The sequence below is a fragment of the Canis aureus genome, chromosome 20 (assembly GCF_053574225.1).
Source record: "Canis aureus isolate CA01 chromosome 20, VMU_Caureus_v.1.0, whole genome shotgun sequence".
In the NCBI taxonomy this organism is placed as follows: Eukaryota; Metazoa; Chordata; class Mammalia; order Carnivora; family Canidae; genus Canis; species Canis aureus.
This window is the reverse complement of record NC_135630.1, coordinates 30,551,855-30,565,333: the sequence shown is the minus strand read 5'-3', so window position 1 is coordinate 30,565,333 and position 13,479 is coordinate 30,551,855. Positions and strand designations below refer to the sequence as shown.

Below are 13,479 nucleotides of genomic sequence, written 5' to 3'. Positions count from 1 at the left end.
GAATTATCTTCCCCATTGTGGATCTCATTCACCATCCATGTGTTTGACCTTGGGCAGGAATAGTCACATAGCTGGGAAGCTGACAGCCTGGCAACCAGTGATAGGGACCTTGTCTCAGAGAAGCAGTTGCATCAGCCCAAGGAAGGGCGCTACAGGGCCACAGGTCCTAGAACACCATGTGTGTGTGCATGTGTGTGTGCCTGTGCACTTGTGTGTGTGTGATATAATATGGGAATTCCCATGAAGACCCAAAGCTGAGGAAACAATAAGCACACTCACATTCTAAACAGACACTGGACACATCCTAAATGGAGTCCACACTGGGGCAGGCACAGTCACCCATAAGTTATAGTCTCAGAAAGGCTAGATAGCTGCCCAGAGGGCATCCCTGAGGGCAGTTTTGGGAGACTACAATACCACGTTGTCCTTGTCTCTCTAAGTGGCCTTCAGCCTCTCTACCTCTGGCCAAATGAGAAGGCCTGAGAGAGCCCCCAGAGCATGCAGGGCCAGTGCCACTGGGTTGCTGGCTCTCCATCCCTCTGTGCAGTAGAAGCAGCAGCAGCAGATCCTAAACCTTCCTTGGTCTGCAGGGTCAGGCTCAGAGGGCCTGGGTATGAACCACCTTCAAGCAGCCCACTCAGAAGAGCATCATCCAGGCTAAATAGGGAGCCACTGAGGGGGTCAGTCAGCTCAAGGCCCACTGGGGTCAGGGGCAGGGCAAGGTGGGCACACCTGCCTCAGCTCTTCCCAGAGGCCATCACCCTGCCCACAGAAAGAGACTGCCCAGTCGAGGACTACCACCCCCATCAAGACCAAACAACCATGTCACCCATTAGGTAAAAAGACAGTTCCCCCTGGTCTCGAATCTCCTTTCCACTGCAACTCTGGAGAGGCCAGAATCAGAATTGATGGAGAGAGAAGAATTAAGGAGAGTGAGCGACCAGGCCCTCTTTCCCCTGCTGACCCGGCTGAGCACAAGTGGGAGTTTTTTAAAAAACATTTTATCTCATTGTGGTATGAACACTTACCATGAGATCTACCCTCTTAACCAGTGTTCCAGGGTACCATACAGTTGACTGTGGACACCTCTCTAGGGCTTTCCACCTTCATTTTATGAAACTGCTCATTGATTAGCTAGTCCCCACTTACCCCCAGCCCCTAGCAACCACTATTCCACCCGTGGATTCTATGAATTTGACTATTTTAGATTCTTCATATAAATGGAATCATGCAGCATTTGTGCTTCTGTGACTAGCTTATTTCACTTAGGACCTTTAAAATGGATATAAGACCAAAGCTTTTGTTGTGGACTAGACTTTTCCCAGAAGGGACTAAAAAGTTATAGAATTGGCCCACAATGCAGTCCCAGGTCAAGAGGAGATACACAAAGTACATTCTGACAATGCAAAGGGAGGGCAGAAGCTGTGTCCCCATTGCAGGGCCCCATCATCTTCCCTGCCTGTCTCTCCTACACCAAAGGCCCTCCTCCCATGCCTGCTCAACTCAGGGCCTCCTGGCTGCAGGCATTACCTGTAGGAGACCAGAATTAAAATTATATTGTGAATGAGTAATTGCTTTGAATACCAATTTGCTTAACTGGGTGAGAGAATGTGTAAACTTGCTAACAAACATTGCCATACTCCATATGTGTTTTCCCCACAAAACATGAAGTAGGGGTGGCAGCCCCTTGCCAGCTCGAGGAGCTCTCCTGAACTGATCAGGTAGCAAGACAAGGGCCAGATGGACAGCTGTGTCCTGGGGCCCTGGAGCCACCCAGCTCAGGTGGAAAGAAAAGGAATCCATGGCTGGGTTGATAACCCTGGGAAGCTGTGGATGCAGTGTAGGCATCGTGGTCAGGGAGGCTGTAGAGTAACGGAAGAACCAGAGAACAATGACCAGGATGAACAGTCAAGGTCATTTCCAACCCAGAGCTGCTGTGACCCCAGCAACTGATAAGTACATGCTTACTACAATGTGTACAATAGATCATAGTAACTCCTCCAACACCCTTCCCACAGACATTTTGAAAGATGAGACATTCTGTGACCTTGAGGTGCAATCACACTCTCTTAAAGTTACAATGGTTGGATTTCAGGGAATACAAGGATCTTCCCCGATTGAGGTCTGCGGCACCCGCACAGCTAGCACTTTTCAAAGCAAACTATAGTCATTGCCTCCAGACCTAAACCCCATCACTCCTTTATAAATACAAGAACAGATACAGACTCTGAAAGTGTGGGGGTGGGGGGGCAGAAATCATTGATGGAAAAATCACTATACTTGAAAAAAAGAAGCAAGAGATATGGATGAGCATGAAGTGACTGAAGATGGCGACAGAGATAAGGAAGAAAGGAAGAGATGGAGAGAAGAGGAGGCCAAGAGGGGAAACTGAGTCTGTGCATTTCCATTATAAGGTCCCTTCCCCTGAGACTGAAATTAGAGGGACAATTGAGCCTCCTTTCAAAGAATCCTGCCTAGAGGGCTCTCCACCAGTCTAGGAAGTGAGAGGGATCCTTCCAGTGTCTTTAGGAAGATGCTCAAATCCAGGGATCCCTAAGTGGCCAGCTGAGTAGAACACCCACAATGACTTAAGGAGCAAAACCTGTCATCTAGCAGCTGCAGGATTTCTAATATCCAGGCTCTGACTCATCCCCTGTGATGGCCAGAGCTCGCCTTTGTTCCCACCTGCAGAAACAAGGGTGTCTGTGAGGACTTTGGACTCAAGCCACATCTGGAACTCCTCCATCCACATCTGCAGCCCAGGGAAAAGGCAAGATGAGCTAGGGGCATTGAATGCACTTGCGGTTTTCCCCTGTGAGGGCTTCTTTATTGGAAGGGAGAATGTCTACTGGGTCAGACAAAAGGTATGTGAACACAAGACTCAGTCATTGAGAAAGTGCATCCATAGTCCCACTGTCCAGTGACGGCCCATGGTGGCTTTTATGGGAAACACTGCAGAAGGGATGCAAACACCCCACAGAGGGTGGGCCAGTGCAAGCAGGGGTCGGGGAGCTAGGAGGGAACTTTGTAGACCTTTTAGTCAGCTTCGAAGATTCTTTGATGATAGCCCTTTCTGGAGATCCACTCCCATTTCTTGACTTTAAGAAAACATGTTTATCATAGATAATTTGGAAAGTGCAGAAAAATAAATGTATGTTTGGAGAAAATAATACCACCTCTAACCACTACCCAGCCACCACTCAAAAGCTACTACCTCAACATGCTATTTCCTTTTATTCCTTTCTCATAGGTATTTTTTTGAATACTTAACATAATTTATATTTATAGGGTCCTGTTTTTTCTTCTTAAATCATACTGTAAGCATTTCCTCCTGTCACTAAGAATTTCCATGCATCACTTCAATAGCTGCATAATATTCTATTATATAAGCGTATCAGAATTTACATAACCAACTCCCTAATGTGGAATGTTTAGATTGTTCTCTTTCTTTTATTTCCCATTTTAAACCAAATTGCAGTATACTTTCCTGAGCATGAATTTTTGTTTCCTTTTCAGATTATTTCTCTAGGATCAATTACTAGAAGTGGAATTTTTGATTCTTAGGGTGACACATTTGCCAAATACTGTATGAGAGAATTAAAGGTGGCCATTTTTGAAAAATCTCACTTTGAGGCTATTTTGATATTGTTGACAATGGCGATAATGGTGACAATGATGATAATGAAACAGCCAACTTGTGCTGGCCACTGTGCTAGGTGCTCACCACACACTAACTCACAAGGAGCCTATGCAGCTGTGCCATCACATTTCAAATGTGAGGAAGCTGAGGCTAGAAAGGCCACAGCAGGGGACACCTGGGTGGCTCAGCGGTTGAGCATCTGCCTTCAGCCCAGGGTGTGATCCTGGAGTCCCAGGATCAAGCCCCATGCCCTGCATACAGCCTGCTTCTTGCTCTGCCTGTGTCTCTGCCTCTCTCTCTCTCTCTCTCGAATGAATGAATGAATGAATGAATAAATAAATAAATAAATAAATAAATAAATAAATAAATAAATAAATCTAAAAAAAGAGAGAGAAAAGAAAGGACACAGCACTTCCCAGGATGGTCCAGGTGTGGTCTAGGCAGGAGCTCAGTCGTACTGTGGGACTGCCTTTTGCTGTGGACCTCACTCCTTCACCTGTTCACCCCTGAGCCTGGTTGACACAGCCAGTGTGCACACCTCATAGGTATGCAGGCACTCAGCCCTGAGCCTGGCAGGTGGAGGCTTCCTGCACCCTCACTCTATTCTAGTCTAGATGGAGCTGTGTATCCAGGGCCATCTGTACTCCAGTCACTTCTGCTGGAGCTCAGAGCTAGAAGCCAAGAAAATGTTGATTAGGATACTATTGTCCCCTCCTAGCTCCTCAAAATATCCCTAAGCATCCATTCCCTTTGCCATTTTGGTGCCCCAGACACCTTTCTTTGGAGAACCACTTCCCTGCTGCATCATCAGAGCCCAGGAATACTGAAATAAATCAGCAACGGTTGTTTGCCCTTCCAGAGGTCTCACTGCAGACACTCAGCATGCAGATGGACATCCAGGGGGCAGCTGAGACTTTCAGAGTTTCCAAAGAACAAGGCAAAGGAGACTACAGTCTCCATGATCAGACATTGATCAGAGACCAAGTGTACCTGCGAGATGCTGGCACAGGGCCCTCAGTCCTCTCACTCAGCTCCAGTCACGGGGGCAGGCAAGGGAGCCAACACAGGTGACAGATTCTCACAGTTACCACCATGCCAAGTCTGAAACTAAATCAGCTGGCTCCTTAAAGGAAGGACACTAAGCTCAGGTTGTGATGAGGACAGCTGGGACTGTGACTTCTTATTTTCATTGCTAAGAGAGTACCATCCCCCACGACTTCCATTTACCAAAGCTTTATATCACCTCCTTGCAGAGAGGAGGTGTGTGATAGCATTGTAACTGAGCACGTGGTCTATAAGCCACTCTGTCAGGAGCTCAGTGGTTTTCAAAGACAGGCTCCTGGACCAGCACATCAGCAGCCCCTGGGAACATATTTAGCAATGTAAATTTTCCGGCCCATTCTAAGCATGCTGCGTCAGAATCGGAGGTGGGTGCAGAGATCTGTGGAATCACAAATCCACCAGGAAATCCTGATGCACACTCAGATTGAGAACCCATGCCTATCAGCCCCCACTAATCCTATCAGAAAGAGGTTTTACTCTCTACTTTACAGAAATGGAAAGGAGGCTCCTAGAGGTGAGCTAACTTGCCTGAGAAGTTCTGCGCTCCAGCATAGGTGTAGTCCTACCTCATGGGGCTTTGTACCTGACATAATGATGATGTGGTACCACAACAGGCCCACACAGAGGTCCTCTGGCCCCACCCAGAAATTGTGACTTCTCCACTATGAACTTGCCCCCCCATGCCCTCTCACCACTGCACCCAGTTCCCCCTGCCTGCATCGCCTACCCTGCCATCTCCATAGGTCAGCCGTGGGGGGCCTCTTCTTCCTCCAGAAAGCCCTTCCTGAGAAAGTCAGACAGCTACCCTTCCTAAACTTACCCACAGGCATTTGTCTCTGTCTGTTACACAGTAGGCTCCTTAAAGGTAAGGCCCTTGCTTCGCTAGAGATGACATCATGCAAAATAGTAGGTGCTAAAGAAATGTTGCTGAGGAAAGGAAGAAGAAACAAAATCATGAGCGTCTGCACTATCATGTCAAAGACACTGGGAGTCCTGGGGCTGAGTCTGATGGGTGAGTCCCCTCTGCAAAACCCCCAGGCATATCTTTATTGCTCATTTTGACACTCTACCAAACAGTGTTGGCAGTCTCTTTTCACATAAATATGTTGAATCTCCTCAATCAAGTCATAAGCTCCCTGGGGGTACACCCCATCCTCTCCACATCCCTGGGGCTGGGCAAATGCTACCTGCTTAGCCAACATTTCTGGCTTGCAAGAGAGATGGACAGACAGCAAATAATAAGCTGTTCGTTTATTACTTTGTAGCACTACTATCCTGAGATCAACTCTTCCCCAGTTGTAGCTTAACTGTTATATCCTTTCAGGGTATGATAACAACAAACCATCAAAGAATAGGAAATGTGGTCGACATTTTTCCTACCAAAATATAAAAGTCAGATAATAAACTTCAGTTGTCAACTGCTTTCTGCTTAACTGGCATAAGAAATTGCCAGATTTCTTATGCCAATAGGCAAGAATCTAGCACAGGAAGAAGAAACTCCAGTGGGAGTGAAGAACTTTCTAGGGCCACAAAGTTTCCTGTCCCTTCCCCAATAGCTGCCCTCCTCCTGAACCCAAATCATATTCATGCAAAGTCATTGCTGTGGGAGAGTTGACTTTTCTAACCAGATCTGTAGTCCCCTTGAAATAGAATGCTCTGGGTAAGTGGCACAGAGCTCGGCAAATTGCCAGGCAGTGGTGTGGTTGCCTCTGCATTGCTGTCATAGACAGGGTTGTCATGGCAGGAATTCTCCCAAGGACTCCATGACAAACCTGTGTTCCCCTTCATGGTTTTAAAACTGAAATAATCTTCCTCTTCCCAGAACACTTAGGTTTCCTTTTCCAAAGGCATTCTCCCTCTTGACTAAAAGGAACTCAATCCCCAGAGGCCTCAGCCCTGGCCGAAATTCTTGCCCCTTTGCTGGGCCAGGTGGACATGGGAAGCAGGGAGCAGGCACTTCCGACATAACTTGTGAGGCACAAGGAAAATCTGTTAGAGATGGGCAGGAGGTGTGAAGACAACACCTCGCAGGAAAGAAGAGAACTCCTGGCACAGCTTCATCAGACAGACAACACAAAAGATGGGAGGTCCTTAGTGGCAACAAGGGGTTGACCTATGTCCCCGGAGCCAGCGCCTAACCACTGCTCTCTGTCAACATCGGAAAATACCCTCACCTCCCAACCCCCAGGGCCCAGCTGCTGCTAAAGTCCTGCATCCTGTTGGCTATGTCCAAGCTGCCAGCTGGAACTGGGAATGTCACCTTAAATGAGAGAGCTTCCATAGAAATCTTGCCCAGTGCCTAAGCCTAGTCAATACACAGAGAACCTATGCAGTGCTCCTCCTCCTCCAGAGCCTCAGAAGCCTGAACCCCCAGGATACATGGCCTCATCTCCACGATCAGGGGTCATTCTTCCCACTTGCCATCGCACCCCTACCCCTGTTACAGGGCAGCTTCCCTAAAGAGAGTTTCGGGTAGTAACAGCCCTCCCCCTTCCTCTCCTTCTGGAAACTCATCAGTTCAGCTCACAGGAAGCATCTGTTATCCCTGTCCTTGGCACATGGCCCAGGCCCTGGCCTTGTGGCGATGCCTGTGGCTAGCCACACTGGGGATTTGGAAGCCCAGAGCTGTCACACAACATGGCCACCTTGCCGCCATGACCCATACTAGCTTTTGTTTGGAGTGAGGCCATGCTTTCTTCACCATCTGCCTGCTCATAGTTGCGCTCCCTTGAACCCAACACTGAAGGACTAGGCATTCTCTCTTACAGTGCTGTGGTTTGAGCCAGGCCCTCCAAACAGCTTGGTGAATGCTACTGGTGTGTGCACAAATGAAATCTAAGCCCCACCAAACAGTATTTACTCTGGCTGCCTATGATGGGGCCTGATGATTTCTGAATACCTCTCTCTGTGTGTCTCTCTCTCCCCTCCCCTCTCTTCTTCTTCTTCTTTTGCTTCTCTCCCTCTCCCTTCCTCTCTCTCTCTAGTTGGGTCCCACCAGTGGTTGGGATTTACCATTTGACAAACACTGCCCTAAATAAGTTGTATGTCATAATCACATCTCCCAGTGAAACCATAAGCCCCCTGAGGTTAGAGACTCATTCTCTATTTCCTGAAAGCTCCTCTGTCCCTATGGTAATGCTGGGAACACAGAGACACTCAGCATCCAGATGTTGATTCACTGTCAGCCAAGACTGTGGTGGGAATCCATGACGAGCATCCATCCTCTGCAAGGACTCCCAACATCTGTTAGTGGGTCACTTAGGTGACTGACATTGAATTATGTGCAAACCAGAGTGACAATAAGAGTGAAATCAAACTAGTGGTGACAGGATGTGAGGATGGTCTGGCTATGATATCTGTCACCCCACTGATCACCAGGGTTGATTCAGCAGATCTGGCTATCTAGGGGGTATCCTTCCTTCCTTCCTCACCACTCCATGTGTGTCCCTCCCAAAGCCGCTCCCTCAGTCAGAGGACGACCTTCCCTGATAGAGAAGGATGGTTCTTTGGACAAGGATATTTGAGTAACAGAGCTCTCCTGCTAAAATCTCCAAATAAGTTCTTAAGTCCATCTGTAGGAGAATGTAGGGTGGTCAAGCTTCCAAGACTCCAGACACATCCAAATGAGGCTCTGTATGTGGCAGTCTGCCTTTCTTTAAAAAAAAAAAAAAAAAAAAAAAAAATGGTGACAACTCAGTAAACACCTATTCTGAGCTATGTGCCATTAGGTATTGTCTCCATAATATATAGAAAATATTTATCATGTGTGGTCATGTCACTTCTAATCCCTACCACGGGGCGGGGGGGGTTGTTCATCTTGTTTTACATACACAGAAACTAAAGTCAGTCAACATTAAATATTTTGCTGATACACCACTGTGAAATTCTGTGCCAAGACTTGAACCAAAAGCTGTCCACAACAATGTGGACAATGCAAAGTACAGTTTGATTCTCAGTTCTCCCAAAGGGACCAGGCTTTCAAATAACATTCAACAACTGTTCTTGGGTGCCAGGCACATAGCCCGATTCTGGGCATAGAGCTATGAGTGGGCTAACATGTTCCGGGATTTGTAGAGCTTTCTCTCTGGTGGGGGCATTGCAATCTTGAGGGGAGCCAAGAAGGGAAATCACAGAATACCTTGGATCTCTATGAAAGAGTTGAGGCCTCCCATCCCTGTCCATGAAGGCTACACAGTGGCTTATTTCTGACCTCAGACCTACACCCAGCTGTAAATAACACCTTGTTCTGCCATAAATGTACCCTCTAGGATTGTCCATCAATCCCTCTACCCCAATTCTTGAGCTCAGAACGATGCTGATTCCAATCACATACCCACCCTTCAACCCCACTAGGGGTGGGCTTTCATTCCAGGGTCCCAATCTGCTTGCACACTAACCCATCAACTTCCTGGGCAGATGGAGCTCACTCCAGCCAGCCTTTCCAAATATCTCCTATCATTACTGCTGGCTAAAGGGAAGCAGGGCAAGGGAGGATAGCTGAAGACAGTGCTCACCCCACCATCTCCAGAGGTGAGAGCTGAAAGCACAGGCTTCGAGCAGTTGTTTTTAAAAGAAAAGGAAACAGCAGTCCTTTCTAACCCTGACTGGGTTGGACAAACTGGCATAAGAAATGCTAGCCTTTACCTGGACCATTCTAAGTGGCAATTCTGGATATTTGAACTTCTGTGACCATCCATGCAGACTTAAGGAAGGGGCCACTCTTTTTTCTTACTGAATCGTGCGATCACTTAATGATTGAGGAAGGTCTACAATGCCAGTGTCTGAATACACTCACCAATGTATACACGTATACATGCCTACATGCATTTCTTTATGAAGTATTATTCAGCAAATATTTATTGAGCACCTACTGTGTACTAGGTGGCTAAATTCCAGGTTGCTCTCATTCACCCTGGATCTCAAAGCAGATGCCACTTGAACTTCCTGCCCTTCCGGCCTCAGGTGGAGGCTATGAAGCACTTAGAAGCTGATCTGACTGCTCCCCCTGCCTCCCCTTCTCTCCCTGTGCTGACTCCTGCTGTGTGCCTGCTTTGTCTCTTTACTGACTTGAGGACCTCTTTTAACCTCTTCCTCACCTCCAGGCTCTAGGCTGGTTCTTCTCCTCCTCTGCCTCCAACCTTTCCTCGGCTCCCTGCACTGTCCTTCCTGGCACCACAGCTGGTTTCTTATCAGAAAAAGGCATCTGAAAGCTGCGCTGGGGAGAATGACCTCATCCCACTATAATTAAAGTGATTATCTGAGCAGAAAGGGCTATTATGAAGAAGTCTTCTCTGTTTTAATATGCATAGCCATTGTAACGGGAACATGGGATTTCCATGTTAACACTGATATTTCTGTGGTCTAATAAATCCTTCCTCTCACTTATCTCCCAGAGGAGAGAGAAGACACTGTGCTGGAAGTGATGTGCAGGTTCCTGCTCTCCTTGAGATGCTAGCCCTGTGGCCAGACCATAGCACCTTGGAAAAACACTCAGTAATTTGGTAGTGCCCCAGGGTGGCCCTTCCCACAGGAGAGCCATTCAGAGATCACAGAGGGGCCTGGGGGAGGAGCCTCCAGACAGGAGCCATCCTGGGAAGGACATCTTCAAGAGAGAAAAGAGAAAGTACTCCACAGAAGTGAGTGTGAGCAAAATCAGGGCCCACCATTGGGCAAGCTGTGTGACCTTGGGCAGGTCACTCTCTGATGCTCAGTGTCACACCTATAAAATGGACTGGTAATACCACACGCCTCATCAAACTGTGGCAAAGACCACCTGATATGACGGGAGAAAGGTAACTAAACCAATACGTGGCATGTACAGACCCTCCACGTGTGGGGACACCTCACAAATAGTCTGTTTTTACCATTCTCGTGAGAAATGCTGAGGTCCAAAGGCAGGTGGTGCTGGCAACAGGTGCATTACTGCCCACCTTCATGCTCACCACCAAGCATGTCTCCCCAATGTCTGCCCAGTGCTGGAGCCTGTCCCTCACCCCACTTGCACTGTTTCAGAGATGCCAGACCTGAGTCTGCCTCCACTGTGGTTCACATGTTCTCGCCAGACTGGCCAGTGGCCAGGCAGAGCCAGAAGCCTGTCCATGCTCACACTGCCTCCTGTCCACTCAGTGTGTTTGTAGAGCCGTGCACCTGTGAGCAGGGGGTGCAGGCACAGCTGGGGTGCTGCTAAATATGGGAAACTTTTTCTCCCCACTTAGGCTCTTCTCTTCTGTTCACAGAACTCGACACTGGCACATTTTTCATGTCATTGGGGGCAAACATTGCCATCATTGCAGGTAAGCTATCCTGGGCCTCCAAGCCAGGAGGGTCAGATGGAATGCCCAGGGTAGAACCCGCCTTCAAAGCAAATGCCTGAATGAGAATGAGGCTGCATGGGGGCCTATATGTAAGCCCCTCTAAAACTCATAAGTATTCCCTTCCCCCATTACTCCCAGGCTCCAAGTGACCCACCCCCTATTGCCCAGACTTCAGACCTCTTCTAACTGCTCATGAGTCCAAACAGAAATGAAAGGCTGACGTCTGCCCATATCCCATGCATTTGCACAGCATCCTCCAGAATCCTCTCCCTCTTCAACTCTTTTTTGGTTGATCCCTGCTTCCCTGCCAGATTCATGCAGCCCTCACCTTCAGAAAGTGTGCTGGAACTAAGGTAGGATGATGAGCAGTGAATCACACTCCACCCAACTTGTCTTAAGTGCTTCCCATGGCCCTGTCTTGTTTCCCCAATAGTGCAAAGAGGGCAGTCACCAGGGCCTAGCCTTCTGGGCACTTTCAGGGCTTTAGCACCAAATCTTGTGTCCCAGGAAACTTCTCAGTTGGGATTACTCTGGTTTTAAAACTGAAAGTCCCAAGGAAGGGCCCATGAACCCCTTAGTTTTAGGTAAATGCATGCAGCTCATTCTGCAAGTTTTGCATAGAGACATGTCTTCCTCAGTAGACCAAGTGCCCCTGAGCAAAGTTCCCTTCTGGGATCCTATTCCAGCCTCAGCCTGCACCAGGCTGAGTGGAGGTAGGGGGAGCAGAAGGAGAGAGAGGGGCAACTCAGATGGGCACAAATAAGGGTGAGCACACTCGGGCAGGAGGAAGAAGGGCAAGAACAAACCAGTCTGTCTGGGGTTGGTGTTTATTATAGCAAAGTATCTGTCCTGCCCCAAGCCCTGTGCATCCTGACCCCCTGTCCCTAGTTCCAGATACCTTCTCCAGACAGAGCCATGCATTGCTTCCCTCCTGCAGGTGTGATCGCCGCTATAGCCTTTGTCCTGATCTGCCTCCTGATCTTCATGCTACGCTACATGTACCGGCACAAGGGCACATACTACACGAACGAGGCCAAGGGCACAGAATTTGCCGAAAGTGCAGACACAGCCCTGCAGGACGATCCTTCCCTCCAGGACACAGGTGACAACAGCAGAAAGGAGTACTTTATCTGAAGGGCACCAGGCCTCACCTCCCCCAATGCCTCCTTCAACTCCATGAGAGAAGATGCACCCCACAACCCCACCCTTCTCTGTACTACCAGGAGGACAATAAGAGCACCCACCTCATCCCCAAGATATGCACCTGGTCGGGAACACTAGGTGTCATCCTGGGTAGAGAGAGGAAAGAAGGAGGAACTGAGCCACAAGAGGACTGTCCCAGGCACCCAGAGCTGCAGTGGCTACCCAGGAGGCCTGCCTTTGTTCTGCCAGAGGGAGAAAGTCTTGGTCCTCCTGGGCAGTACAATTTGTCATCAGCATGATGTGAAAGTCCTTACTAGGTGGGTGGGTCTGAGGGCTGGGGCAGCAAGGAAGTGAGTCATCTGTAAGCTGACTGGGGATAATGGCATCAAATGTCAGTCCTTGACATTTGGGGGGAACAGCAGGTGCCAAAGCTAAAAGGCACCTTAGTCTCCCATTGATCCAGCTCTAAATGATTAGAAATAAATTTGAAATGTAACCAAGCATTCAGAGTCAAACAGCATTACTGTAATTGTCTAGAGAAAGATAACTACCACTCAGGCCTTGCTTTTCACCAGTGTGACTTTGTGTTCTCTGGTACAGTCTGCATGAGTGGGACTGGGATCATCTACTTCCATCCCCATTGGCTTGTCTCAGCATAGACTGCACAGAGGGGTCCTGAGCCCCCGGGGGAAGGAGGGCCTAGTGACCAGATTTCTTTTTTCCCTATGTAGGCACAAACTTCATGAAACAAATATAAGAGTGGAATGTTCTTCTAAAAATAGGCTGTCCTAGCTGCCAGGGCACTGGCTGAAGCACTGATTATCTAAGCATGGTATTAGAAAAACTACACATGTTAAATAACTATGAGTGAACCCATCCTTCCTGCAATAACAATGACTACAGCACAGACTGCAGAGTGCCATTGCTCTGGGTTTGGGCCTTGGATTCCCATTTCCTGGTCCTGGGACCTTGGGCAACTCACTTGACCTTTCTGGCATCAGTCTTCTCATCCCTAGAGTGGACATGACTCCAGGTAGTGTTGAGGAGGAAAATTTTCCTCTACTCTCCAAGATCCTTCTGGCTGGTCTAAGAATCAAGTTGACATGAAACAGATTGGCAGGAAAAATCAAATTTAATATCCTAAGTACTAAACATGGAATTCCAAAAACAGGCAAAATGAGGTATATATGCCATCCTGACTAAGTAGAAAAGGGTAGGGGTCTGGGACTTCGAAGGAAAGGAAAGCTCATTCCCAGGATGGTGAAAAAGAGTAAATGTTTAGTAAACAAATGTTTGTTGGGCCCTTTAGGAACAATGGGA

General features: G+C 48.1%; 1 protein-coding gene across 1 annotated transcript in view; it reads left to right on the top strand.

The window, feature by feature from the left end:
- GYPC (glycophorin C (Gerbich blood group)) overlaps positions 1-12,659 on the top strand; it is a 42,754-nt gene extending 30,095 nt beyond the window's left edge. Inside the window, exons 2-3 of the mRNA XM_077861333.1 lie at positions 10,939-10,995; positions 11,954-12,659. Coding sequence (XP_077717459.1) covers positions 10,939-10,995; positions 11,954-12,150 — 254 coding nt within the window. The 3' untranslated portion in view covers positions 12,151-12,659. The remainder of the gene's footprint in view (positions 1-10,938; positions 10,996-11,953) is intronic.
- Positions 12,660-13,479: the final 820 nt, after the last annotated feature.